A 13723-nucleotide genomic window follows, 5' to 3' on the forward strand; every position below is an offset into this window, starting at 1 on the left:
CCACATCAACAGCTGCTGTAGTATCTCCAACAATTATGGAAGTATGCTTTTTAATGTTCCTTAATCTTTGCACATTTCTTTGGAGTAATATTCATTCTTTAAAAACACAAATTTCGTGGAGTGATAGTATGTCAGAACAACTTGTCTACTCCAACACTGATTGTATTAATGGAAAAACTGAAGCCCAATAGTGTGAAAGTAACTTGTTCAAGGTCACATAGAAATAGACCTAGCACTAGACCTCAGGTGTCCTGGCTCTTGTGGTTATTTTTCCACAATACTGACTTTTACTGAGAATAATAACAACATGTCAGACTTAGTATTTTGGAATAAAGAACAGTCCTCAAATAGTGAGTGTTACTTAAACTTATTAGTCCTTGTAGACAGATATGTGGAGAAATCCAGTGGAACAGTTTACCAACTACCTGTGTTATATTGTCCAGTGACACTGAAGATCTCTTTTTTGGAATGATCTTGTGTTTTAATCTGTGTAGGCAACTCCTATTCACTCAATCAGTAGGCATTTATTAAATATTTAATATGGGCCAGAACTGTTCTAAGTGCTGATGATACAAATATAAGAACACAATTCCTGCCCTTAAGGAGCTCACATTCTGATAAAAGAGACAGTATGAAAATAATTATATACATGCAAGATACATAGAATAGAGTTGGAAAGTAATCTCAGAAGGAAACCATTGACTGGTAGGGTGGGGAGTGAAGAAGAAATATTAAGAAAGGCTTCCTGAAGAAGAAGGTAGGATTTGAGTTGAGTCTTGAGGGAAGCCAGGGATACTAGGAAGTGGCAGTGAGAAGATAGAACATTTCTAGATGGGAGAGAATAACTAATGCAAATTCAAGGAATGGTGTGTGTGAGGAACTTTAAGTAAGTTGGTATAGCTACTATATAAATTGAATACATGGAAGAGGCTAAAGTGCAACAAGACTGGAAAGATAGGATAGGGACCAGATTGGGAAAGGTTTTAAATCCATCCTCTACTTAGTTGCTGTTTAGGCTGCTGAGTAATGGATAGAGTATAGCAGGGAGAGACTTAATACAAGGAAAATCAAGTTGAAGAACCCATCTTAGGTAATTGCCAGAAGCACTGATAAGTTGTCTATATTTTAAAAAAATATTAGGCCTATAGCCAATATATACAGGAAAGGCAGTACTTTTACTCAGATATTGCTGATTCTGAAACATGTCCTTTTCTACCCAATGTCAGGTAGTTGATTAGTCATCTTAGCAGAGGAATTTTGATAACTTTTGTAACTAGAGGTACAAAATACACCATCTTAAATAATTTGATTAAGTTTGCATGCTTGGAATTTTTTTAGAGAAGGAATTCAGCAAATGGATGAGAAAACCACTAATAGATAATCTAGATTTAAAAATCTAGATTTTTAACTGAGACAACTTCTATAAACTTTGTTGTGTTTTCATTTTTTGCTCCACTCCCTATTCACAATATTTTTTCTTTTCTTTTGCATCCTCCTCTAACTCCTTCCCTTTTCCCCTCCTCTGCTTCCCTGTACTTGTGTGAGTTGAGGCTGGTACCTGGGTAATTTTAAAATCGAAGAACTAGAAAGCTACAAGTTTGCTATGTGTGCAGTCTAAAAACTATCTCTACTAAAGGGGAATCTATTTATCCTCCAAAATTTATTTTTCTCTAATATAGTTTCTGATTTCACTTTCAGCTCATAAAAAACCAGATCCCAAAAATAAAATTATTGGAAAGAGAGAATTTTACATTATAAAAATTTCAAAATTAGATACTTTCCAAAGATGGCTAGAATTTTGGCATTTTTACATAGAAATAGAAATTAAACCTATTTAAATATTTTATTTTAAATATTAAATAAATTTAATTAAATTTAAAAAATGAAATAAATTTAAATAAATATTAAAAATTTAAATAGAAATATAACACAGAAGTTATATTTCCGTCATGCTAGTAGCAACTCTGGTATTAAACAGTATGTATTCAACAGCTTCTCTTGCTGTTGTAGCATCCTATGAAATCTGTACAAAGGGATAATTGATGAAATAGGGACTATATGATTGTATGCCACTTCTTTGGAGGGGTGATTTGGGAAAATTGAGTTCTTACAAATGTTATGCCTTCCTATAGATATCTTTTAAATATTTCTAGTGTGTATAAATAAGGGACTTGGAAGTCAATAGAAAATTAATAGAATCATTAGAGAAAAGAGTCTTGTGGCTAGGAGTTCAGGAGACCTGGATACTCATCTCAGCTTTGTCATTAGATATTGCTTGGTTTTGTGAATGCTACTCATTCTCACTAGGACTCAGTTTCTCTAGCTGAGAGGTTTGTATTTGATTTTAGGGTCTTTTTCAGCTCTAATGCCATATGATCTGTAATGTTATTGGAAAGAATAACATTTAGTGTATTGTATATTGTGCAAAGAATTAAAATTTAAAATATGATTTATTTAACTAGTATGATTTCAGAGAATCCTGCTCTACCCCCTTTTAAAAAAATCCTTACCTTCTATCTTAGAATCAGTACTATGTATTGGTTCCAAGGTAGAAGAATGGTAAGTGCTAGGCAATGGGGTTCAAGTGACTTGCCCAGGGCCACACAGATAGGAAGAGTCTGATGCCAGTCTCTGGGCCTGGTTCTCACTGAGTCATCCAGATGCCTAGTGAATCCCCTTTTAGGTGACTCTTTCCCTCGTATGTCTTTACCACCTGTGGCATACTAGTTTATACTGGATGCACAGATAAGATATTTATGTAATTTAAAGCAAAATCTTATATTTAAGACTGTCATAGGTATGTAACATGGACCATAGACACCTAGAAACTTTATAAATTGGGGCTGGATGCTTAGATTTTATTTTGGGTCTTGACCATTAGTAGAATATTTTATTTGAAACTTTTTGATAAATGTGCCTTTAAAAAAATTCTATTAACAGCTACATCATGACAACAGAGAAGGGCTTAGTGTCTGAGGCCGAGAATCCACAACACCAACAGCAGAAGGAAGAAGGTGAAGGAGCTACCAGCACTGGAACACAAGAGGCTCAGCTGGAGGAGTCACCACAGAAGGCAGCTGAGGGGATTAATCAATCTGAACAGAAGCAGAAGGCTTCCAATGGTGACACCCCTCCATATGAAGACTTAAATAAGAACAAAGAGCGGACGTCAGAAAGCCGAGGCCTGTCCCGGCTATTCTCTTCTTTTCTCAAGAGGCCCAAGTCTCAAGTCTCTGAGGATGAAGGCAAAGAAATAGAATTAGCTAAGGATAAACGAGAGGGAGGTCAGAGAGAAACAGAATTTGGAGCTGGTCTTGATGAAGAGATCCTTTTAAAGGCTCCTATTGCTGCTCCTGAACCTGAACTTAAAACAGACCCATCTTTGGATCTTCATTCTTTAAGCAGTGCAGAAACACAGGTAAGAAAAGGGAAAAGAGTCAGGGAGAATGAAGATAACTAATACATTTGACTTTCATTATCTGGAAGCATCTAGTTTGACTTCTTAATGATCAGAATCAGAGCTCATATTTATAGTGCTTTAAAATTTCAAAGCCCTTTATATTCACTAGCTCATTTGGATCCTCTAGTAAAATTAGCCTTGACAAAGCAAGGATTTCCATTTAGTAATATCCTCATCCTAAAGAGCAGGATAGTCAAGTGACTTGTCCAGGATCACTGAGCTAGTTAGATTCAAATTTACTTTTTTCCCAATTCTAAGTCTAGTGATCTTTACCAGCTACTTCTAGGCAGAGTTAACCCAGGCACTGGACCCTCACTGATATCCTAGCATGAAGTTATAGCAGTGAATATGTTTTTGCTCATTTGCTCAATAAAATGTGGACAGGTCAGATTATTTTCTGGAAATCACACTTGATTTATTCAGCCTTAATTTCTGTTGTTCTAATTCTCTATATTGATTCATAAATAGAAAATTACTTTCTGAGAATTCCCTCTTTTTAGTATTTGAGAATGTTATATATGCTGTGAGAACCTATGCGCTTCTTTGTTGTGCTCAGTAGATCATACTGATATATTTCGTTTTTGAATTACCTTAATTTGTAAATATTTATCTATTCTTTATTCCTATCCCCCGCAACCAACAAGCAGTCCTTACACCAGCTTTTTTACTAAGGAAGGGCTTATCATATGTCAGCATTATGCTATGGCTATAGAGACCCCGGAAACAGACTCTTCCTTCAAGAAGCTTCTATTCTTTTGAGGGGGCACAACATGAACATTGATAAATAATGAAAATTACATTCAAAGTGTATTTAAAAAATATGAACCAGTTGGAAGGAGATTGTTATTAGGAAAATGTGTTATAAGCTATAAAACTATATAAAAGGGAGCCATTAATAATGTAGGGGAAAACAAAATCCAGTTTTCCTCATTTTTTAGTTTCTACTTTGTCAAAAGAAGATAATAATATGATTTCATAGAAATTTCTTAGCCATATGTTATGTTCAAATGCAGGGATCTTAAAATGATATCTATATATAGGTAAACTCATATCGAAAAACTTAGAAATGACTTACCGCTTTTCCCAGGAGACTTATATTTTAGTTGAAATCCCATTCTTCTTTTAACACTTGATTGCAGGTAGTATACTTGGTGTGTATTTGTTGGCAAGGAAAAATAAATTTGATAGCTAACCTACAGATAAGTAGTCTTTACAACTCTATGGATGTTGATTTATGCCATATAATCGTTGTTATCTGTCTCTTACAAAATTTAGCGATTTGAGAAATTTAGAACGTGTTAAATCAAATCAGAATTCTTTAATTCCTAATGCTGAAAATTAGTGTAGTCACTAAAAGTGGAGATGGAGCAAGGTATTAAAAGAGAGAGAATTTGACAGCTTTAGATAGTGGGATTCACTTAGATTTAGCTCATATCAGGTGCCTCCTGTGTGTAAATCACCATATTAGGCACTTGGGCATAGAATTTGTTTAAGGATAAGTAAATGGAAGGTGAAGAAAGAGGCAAGGGAAAGTCCAAAGTGGTCTAGAGAAATTAGAGGAGGGAAAACACATACCTGGGAGAATGAATGAATGAATGAAAAAACATTTATTAAATACTTGCAATATGCTAGCTAGTACTATGTTAATGGCTGGGAAACAAACAGAAAAATCAGAAGGCTCCTGCTGTCCAGGAGCTCACATTCTAATTGGGGAGACAACACGTTTTGAAGGTTTCAGCTACAAGTTGCATGGAAACATCCTATGACCTTTAGGATGCAGTGACAAAGCAGATGATGCATCATATTTAATGTAATTCAGACTGATAATATATGAGAGGCAGCCAGTTGGTGCAGGGGTTAGATTAGAGCACTGGGCCTACAGTCAGGAAGACCAGAATTCAAATTCTGCCTCAGACACTTACTATGAGCCTAGGCAAGTAATTTAACCTCTTGTCTGCCTCATTTTCCTCCACTGTAAAACAGGAATAATAATAGCAACTACTCCCCACCCCCCACCACCACCCAGGGGTGAGTGAGGATCAAATGAGGTAATTATTATAAAATAGCACAGAGCCTGGAAGTTTGCAGGCACTTAATATGTGCTTGTTTCTTCCTTCCCTTCTCCTTCCTCATCCCTTTCTCTTTTCCTTTTCCATCACCTATCCTTTCCCCCTCCCCTTCCCTTCCCTTCTGTCTTAGCATCAATTCAAACCTGAGTGTATCTGAGGCTAAATTTGAACCCAGCTCCTCTTGACTCCAAACTTGGCATGCTATCACTGAGCCACCTATCTGCCTCCTTTATATTAATTTCTGATATTAAACCATTTGACAGTACCCAGGAATTTATTGGTAAGAACTTTCTTTCCTGGGTCTTTCCTACCTGTGACAGCTGTACCTGCAGAGGCAGTTCCCAAGATAATGGCATCAAGGGATGGGCTGGAATCAGGACTTGTGATGGTGAGGGGCACTCCCCTCCTTCTAGGGTTCTTAGTCTTATCTCTCCCTTTGTGACCTTTGGTCTACAATTAGTATTGATGGAGGTGAGGAAGGCAGCTCTCCTCTCCACAATGATTTCTCCTTTTGATGACAGTTGAGGGGCCCAGGCTGGAAAAAGGAAAAGGCTACTGTGGTTAGGGAGGTACTACATCTTGTGAACTATATCTTGTGAATGGGTTCTACTGCAGACTTTCATGGACTGCTTTAAAAGTAAGGGCTCTCTGCTTGAGGCACTTGAAGCAATAGTTTCCAAAAGGTTTTATTGACTAGGATCTGGTATCTTCTACAGAAACTTTGTATGCATTTTGTGTTAAGAGATCTTTATTTATGTACATGTTCTTTCTCTTCCCCATTCTAATGTAAGCCCTACTAGAATGAATGAATGAAACTAGACTACTTCCTTTTGTCTTTGTCTTACAGCTCCTGGTATAGAGCCAGTGCTTCTGAATTGCTGATGGATGGATAGATGGTTTAGTTTGAATATTAGTCTTGTGTTTTGTTGCAGTTTTCTAGCATTGTTCTTATTAACAGTACAACATATTTAACATATTTGATGAATTGTCTTGATTTCTGACTTGGTTATGTTGTGGTATACAGCCTGCCCAGGAAGAACACGGCGAAGATCTAGATTTTGAAACTAAGGAAGGAGAAGAACTTGAAGAGGGCTCCAAAGTAGAAGTAAAAAAAGAGAACTTGGAACCAAAAACTGATAAAGAGCTCAAGTCTTCCCAGAAAGCTGTCAGAAGACACAGAAATATGCACTGCAAGGTGTCCTTGCTGGATGACACAGTTTATGAGTGTGTTGTAGAGGTGAGTGAATGACTTTTTTTTTTTCTCAGTTCTTATTACAGTGACCAGAAATCCTGTAGTCCTGAAGGGTTAAGTAGACAATCTCCCCAAAGATCAAATCCTTTCTAATGATTATTGTCTAAACAGTTTTTCTTTGTTGGTCATCTTCCCTAGCCCTATGGATTTGTAGGTTGCTACTGGTAGTAGGGACAGCTGAGGGACTTGTACAAAATGGGACTTTGAAATGAAGGTATTAGATAACAAGGGGCCTGGAGTGTACAATCAAGAGCAAATGTGTATTTTTTATGTTGGATACAGCTTGTTTTCAAATTTTCCCTTACCTGTCCCCTTTGGTAATAAGTCAGTGTCCCTTGCTATAGATCCAAATCTGAGGAACCATCATGTGCAAGGATTAGTTTCCTTTTCTGAAAATTGTATGTCACCAAATCAGACACAGCCAACTTGGAGAGCATTTGGGCCACTTCTCTCATTTTACAGATAAGGTGTACCCAGAAGGAATGAAGGGAAGTTACCTGGTTAGTAGCAGAGCCAGGTTTCCAGTTCAGCATTTCAGACTCCTAAGTACTGTGCTCCTCTGCTGCAGTGTGGCTGCTTCCAATGACTAATTAGGGTTGAATTAAAGCATTCCTTTTTCTCCATCTTCCTTTTACATGTTGTGCTTTGTGTCATCAAGTATTTTTTCAGTTACTTCTTTGAGTCTAAACTATTTTTCTACTAATTTAAATTACATGGTAAACTTTCCTAGCTGAGTCTTTTTTATTTTTAACAAAATAGCATGAAATTGTCAGGTGACAGTTCTTTATTTTAGTATTTTATTTTTAAATTTTATTTTAAAATATTTTTCCATGGTTACATGATTCATTTTTTTCTCCCTCCCCTCTCTTTCCCACTCCCTAGTTTTCTAATATTTTTGCCACCACAAAGAGTGCAGCTATGAATATTTTTGTACAACCATTTTTTATTATCTCTTTGTGGGACAAGCCTAGTAGTGATATTGCTAGATCAAATGGCATGCATTCTTTTAAAGCCCTTTGAGCATAATTCCAAATTGCCTTCCAGAATGGTTGGATCAATTCACAATTCCACCAACAATGCATTAGTGTCCCAATTTTGCTATATCTGGATCTCCAACATTTATCATTTTCCTTTACTGTCATATTGGCCAATCTTCTAGGTGTGAGGTGGTACCTCAGAGTTGTTTTGATTTGCATTTCTGTAATCAGGAGGGATTTAGAATATTTTTTCATGCAGTTATTGATAGTTTTGATTTCTTCATCTGAAAACTGCCTGTTCATATCCCTTGACCATTTGTCAATTGGTGAATGGCTTGATTTCTTATACATTTGACTTAGTTCCTTATAAATTTGAGAAATTATACCTTTGTCAGAGATTTTTGTTATAAAAAATATTCCCCAGTTTTTTGCTTCCCTTCTAATTTTGGTTGCATTGGTTTTGTTTGTACAAAACCTTTTAAATTTAATATAATTAAAATTATTCATTTCACATCTTGTAATGTTCTCTGTTTCTTGCTTGGTCTTAGATTCTTTCCTTTCCCATAGATCTGACAGGTATACTATTCTATGCTCACCTAATTTACTTATAATTTTCCTCTTTATATTTAAATCATTTACCCATTTTGAACTTATCTTGGTAAAGGGTGTTGTCAGAAGCAAATTTCTCTCTCTCCAATGTCACCTTTTTTTTATGTCATCTCTTAATGACCTGGAGGTAAAATACCACTGAGTAAATTCAGGTAGAGACAAGCCTTAGAAGAGGAAGTTAAAGAACCAATGAGACAGGAAACTGATTTCACAGGCATAACCCTGCCTGGGTGGCCCAGGCAAATTAAGAAACTTTGATTGGTTCCTGAGATGTGACATGTGAAAGTTTGTGGGTGGAGAAAAAAGCTTATAAGTTCAGACCAGAAGCAAGTCCTGGTCTTTGGCATGCACATGGAAGAACAGAGTGGACCCTTGCCTGGTTGTAGCTAGAGACCCATAAATGGTACCAATAGATTAGAAAGGTTAAGTACCTCTCTACCTCTCTCCTACTTTTTCCTTTCTTTACTACTACTACTACTTCTACTTTTGATTTAATAAAGTAATTAAGCTACTACTAGCCTCATAATTTTAAATATTAGAATGTGAGATGTTGATCTAAACCTAATTTTTCCCATACTGTTTCCCAATTATCCCAGCAGTTTTTATCAAATAGTGGGCTCTTGTCCCAAAAGCTGGGATCTTTGGGTTTGTCAAATGCTAGCTTGCTGAGGTCATTTACCCCAATATCTATTCCATTGATCTACCCTTCTATTTCTTAGCCAATACCATATTGTTTTGATGATCACTTCTTTATCAGGTGACAGTTCTTAGAATTAGCTATGATGTATAAACATTTTAATGTACTCACTTTAAGGAGAAAGCCTCTCTTTTCTCATTGCATTGTAATATTTATTGATTCTGTTTTTCCCAGAATCCATGCCTTTCAGGCATTGCTATTCATTTGGTAGTAAAGAAATTGGACTAACATTGGTGAGTTAGATGGAGCTGGTAAGAATTATTTTTTCTTTACACAGGCATTGCTGATGTGATGAAGCACCTCATCTTTACTTGAGTACTTAATTAGCTTTAAACTAACTTAAGTTGTTTGAACTTTAAGATATTCTTAAGACATATGCAATTATTTGCTATAAGTTCTAAGAGAACAATCCCAATTATATCCTTCCCTGAATTTATTACCATTTTATGAACTCTCTGAGACTTCAAAAGAGTACTGTATATATATTGGTAGAAGCACAGAATTTGTGTGAGGACCTCAGTTGCAATTCTGGCTGAACCTTTTAGTACTTATGTGATAGATATTCAAGTCACTTGAGGAATGAAACTCTTTGGGCCTTAGTTTTCTCATCTGTAAAATGAATGTGTGGTTAATTGATTTCTAATATTCTTTCTCACTTTAAATCTGGTATCCTTTCAAGTTAACTCTAATCTTCCTTCTGTTTATACACACTCTTACTTACTTTTTCTCTGCCTCTTTCTCCTCTCTGTCTCTTAACTTCCTTTCCCTCTGCCCAGCCATGTCTCTTTCTGCCTCTGCCTCTGTCTTTATCTCCCTCTCTCTCTCTCCATCTCATTCTCTCTCCTTCCCCCTTCTGTCTCTCTCTTCCTCTCTTTCTGTCTCTCTCCCCTCTTCTTCTCTCTCTCTTCCTCCTTTCCTCTCCACTCTGTCTGTCTCTCCTTTCTTCTTCCCTCTCTGCCATGCTGAACTTCTTAAACTGTTTCCCAACCCCCATGACATTCCATTTTCTCTCTATGTCCTATTGCTCCTGGGCAGCAAGGCGAAGCCACAGTGCACAGAACATGGGATCAGAGCCCAGGAAGCCTTCACTGGGTTTGAGTTCATCTCTGACCCTTCCTAGCTGGATGACCTAGGGCAAATCACCTCTCCCTCTTTCAGTCTCAGTGCCTAATCTGTAAAATAGGGATGATCATAATAATAGCACCTCTCTCCCAAGATTGTCATGAGGATCAAATGAGGCAATGATGCACATCAGACCTGCTGCATTAAACTGAGTCTGTGAGGGTGGAAAATGTTATTTTTATTTTTGGCTCCTGAGACCCTGGCTTAGTGCCTTCTATGGTAGTCAGTACTTAATGATGGTTTGTTTAGTTGAGTAATGTGATTAGCCTTTGTGGTAGGAGAAGAGAAGGGAGAAAGTATTTATTAAGTGCCTACTACATGCGAGGTACTGTGCTATGTATGCACTTTACAAATGTCCCATTTGAACCTTTTCTAACCCTGGGAGGTAGGTGTTATTATTCTCCCTATTTTACAGTTGAGGAAACTGATACAAACAGGAGTTAAGTGATTAGGCCCCTCACTCTATCCAGTGTTTCACCTAGATATCTAGGTACTTGTCACAAAAAGATCATTGAATTGTTGGAGTTGGCAGGATCTTTAGGACTATTTAGTTCAATTCCTTCATTTTACAGATGAAAAAAATGAGTTTTAAAGACATAGGGGGCAAAAATGATCTCTCATTAAATCTCAGGTCTTTGACTTCTATCTCAAGGACTGGACTCTCTCCATTATATCAAGGGTTTTTAACTTGAGATTTTCTGAATTACATGGATTACAGGATTATAGGGGCCCATGAACTTGGCTGGAGGGGAAAAACTTGCCTTTGTTTTCAATAATTCCTTTAAGTGAAATTTAACATGAACTCAATTATGAATTTAAAAGGCCACAACAACATTATTTTGAAGTGTCCATAGACTCCTCAGCTTGTCAAAGGAATCTATAATTAAAAAAAACAAACAGTAAAGAACTCCTGGCTTACAACATGTTAAAAAATATTCTATTGGTACTCTGCTAACCACATAAGCAAGGCATATTTCCTTTATTAATTATCTGTGGGGGAGATACACAAGTATGTTTTGGATAGCAAGAATCTCTCAATAGGTGGAGAAAAGCAAAACCTTCTATAATATTGAAGAAACAGAATAGGCATGGAATCAAATTATAGGAGACACATAATTGGGAGGAATAGAGCAGAGAAGTCTGGGAAACTCAGAAAATTAATGGATTCGTCCAAAGGAAACTACAGAGCATTAAAAGGTTTTGCAGGAGACCTCAGAGTATTCTAAGAAAGGTGAAACATTAATGCGTAGTAGATTATCAAAAATTACACAAACAAGTAGCTTGTGCCTTTCATTCTTCTATGTAGAAGAAGCAAGGTTTCCCTTAATTTCTTTATGTTAGTAATACCTAGTCTAACCACACGTCTTTGTAGTAATGTCATGTCAGTTCTATAAATATTTGTTCAGTATCTATGTACCAGACACTGATAAATGCTGGGGATACAGATAAGAAAATAGAAAGACAGGCCCTTTTCCTCAAGGGTCTTAAAATCTAATGGTAGAAGACAATACTCAAAATGAAGCCAGAAAGAAAGGGAGTAGGGAACCATCAGGAATTACTTAATGTGGAATTTGTTCTATGGAACTTAAACCAAGCAGAGCTGCAGAAGGAAAATGGACAGTGAACTGAAAATTCCAAATCCTTTCCTCTAGGAAAGCTTTGGAAAGAGTTGATCATTCTACTCTCCAGCCCTTTAATCAGAGGGGAGAGGATGCTGAGAGAGTTGGGAAGGTGTTAAGCATCCAAGGCATAATGTTTTCACTTCATGTTCTGTAGAAGCACAGAGAGGCTTGGTCTGATTTTATACTAGACTGCCTTTCTAAAGAAATGCTGTGACCCATACAGGGATTAACTCAAAACCTTGGCATTATTATCATCATATTGTGTAGGATCTAATGTTGTGGTTGTTGTTGTTAGTCTAGGTCTCCATGATTCCATTTAGGGTTTTCTTGGTAAAGGTATTGGAGTGATTTGTCATTTCCTTCTCTAGCTCATTTTACATATGAGGAAACTGAGGCAAACAGAGCGAAGTGACTTATCCAAGGTCACACAGCTAGTGAACTCATATTTTTCTGACTCTGCTCTGGGTAGTCCACCCACTGGGCCACCTCGCTATGTGTTAGGATCTAAACAAGTGAGCTAAATTATCTCCTAACAACAGCATAATAAAGAGGTTCTACTATATAGATGCCTTATTTCAAATACTCACATGGATCTATGATCTTAATTCCAGAGTTCTCTCCAGGGATTGGTATTTCAAATCAACCATCCCTGCCAATCCTGTGCAATTCTTGATATCCTATCAAAAGTTCACTGCAGGGTGAACCACTACCCAATGCACTGGAGGCCTTCCTTAATTTCTCTTGTAATCAAGAGAGCATCAGTGGAGCACTCTGGCTGTCTATCTGTTATTTCTTATCCATTCTACATGACCAGCCCATCTTCTTTTTCTGTCAGATATCTCTTTGATCTCTTTGATGGAATTCTTTACTTCTGTTCTTCTTTGAAATTCCTTGTTTATTATATTATAAAGCTTGCTTACACTGACCACATACCAGTTGTGCACTCTTTGTAATACTCTTTAGTTCTTTGGAGACAGTGGTATTCTAGATTTTGCTGCCATATAAATAGCACCTATAAAATATCTTAATTGAAAAGATGGATGGATTTTTGCTGTTATTAACAGCTAACTTCAGAAGAACCCAAAATCAGAATGGGGAACTGTTCTGAATTAATTCAATTGTAGTATACCTTTCCTTAGACCAGTCAGTTCTCATAACTATATTGGCAGAATCCCACTTACCACATCTGACTTATGAAATAGATTTAAGTCTGCAGTGATGTAGATATTGCTGCTTTATCACAACAAATTAGTCATCATAAATGCATATGTATATGCAACATGGAAAATGGCCGGGTAGAATTCCTGCAAGATACAGGGTCAAGCCTCACCCAGAATTCCAGGCGTGCCCCCCCCCCCGGAGAACTCTGGGTGAGGGAACAGTTTGAAAGCAGTTAAACAGTTGATTCCTGGGGGTTGAAGTGAGCAGGTCACTCTGCTTGCTGTTCCTGGTTTTGGGATTGCTTTGGAGGCCATCTGGGGCAAGAACCATCTCGGTTCTGTTCAGTGGTTTGCTTGTTTAGCTGAACTAGACCTTTCTAGCAACAGCACAATTGTTATTTAGTTATTTTAGATATTAAAAGTGATAATTACAGGCTTGAGGGCAAGCTAGCTAAAAGTCTGCCACTCCCTCTTGGGGGGGAGGGGCAGTTTCTACCTGACAGTTCAGGGCTTCCCAGATCTTATCCAAATCCTTGATACCCCTTCCCTTGCCTTCCCTTCCTTTTTTATCAGTAAAAACTTCATCTTTTAGTAGCTATGCCTGGCTATTATTTTGGGCATACTCACAGCCACCGGAGAGCTTGGTTCCTTTCAGTTGCCAGCCAAAGAATTCACATCCTCATCTGTCCCTGATAACAACAAGACATCAAGCTTCTCCTATTGTCCCTCAGTCAAACCTGTGGAGAATATAAGTT

At 37.2% G+C, this 13723-nt stretch overlaps 1 protein-coding gene across 6 annotated transcripts in view; it reads left to right on the forward strand.

The window, feature by feature from the left end:
* The first annotated feature begins 2947 nt into the window (after positions 1-2947).
* EPB41 (erythrocyte membrane protein band 4.1) overlaps positions 2948-13723 on the forward strand; it is a 126568-nt gene continuing 115792 nt past the window's right edge. For all 6 annotated transcript variants that reach the window (XM_044667951.1, XM_044667952.1, XM_044667953.1 and 3 more), the window contains exons 1-2: positions 2948-3418; positions 6554-6766. In XM_044667951.1, coding sequence (XP_044523886.1) covers positions 2948-3418; positions 6554-6766 — 684 coding nt within the window. The remainder of the gene's footprint in view (positions 3419-6553; positions 6767-13723) is intronic.

The sequence above is a fragment of the Gracilinanus agilis genome, chromosome 3 (genome assembly GCF_016433145.1).
Source record: "Gracilinanus agilis isolate LMUSP501 chromosome 3, AgileGrace, whole genome shotgun sequence".
NCBI lineage: Eukaryota > Metazoa > Chordata > Mammalia > Didelphimorphia > Didelphidae > Gracilinanus > Gracilinanus agilis.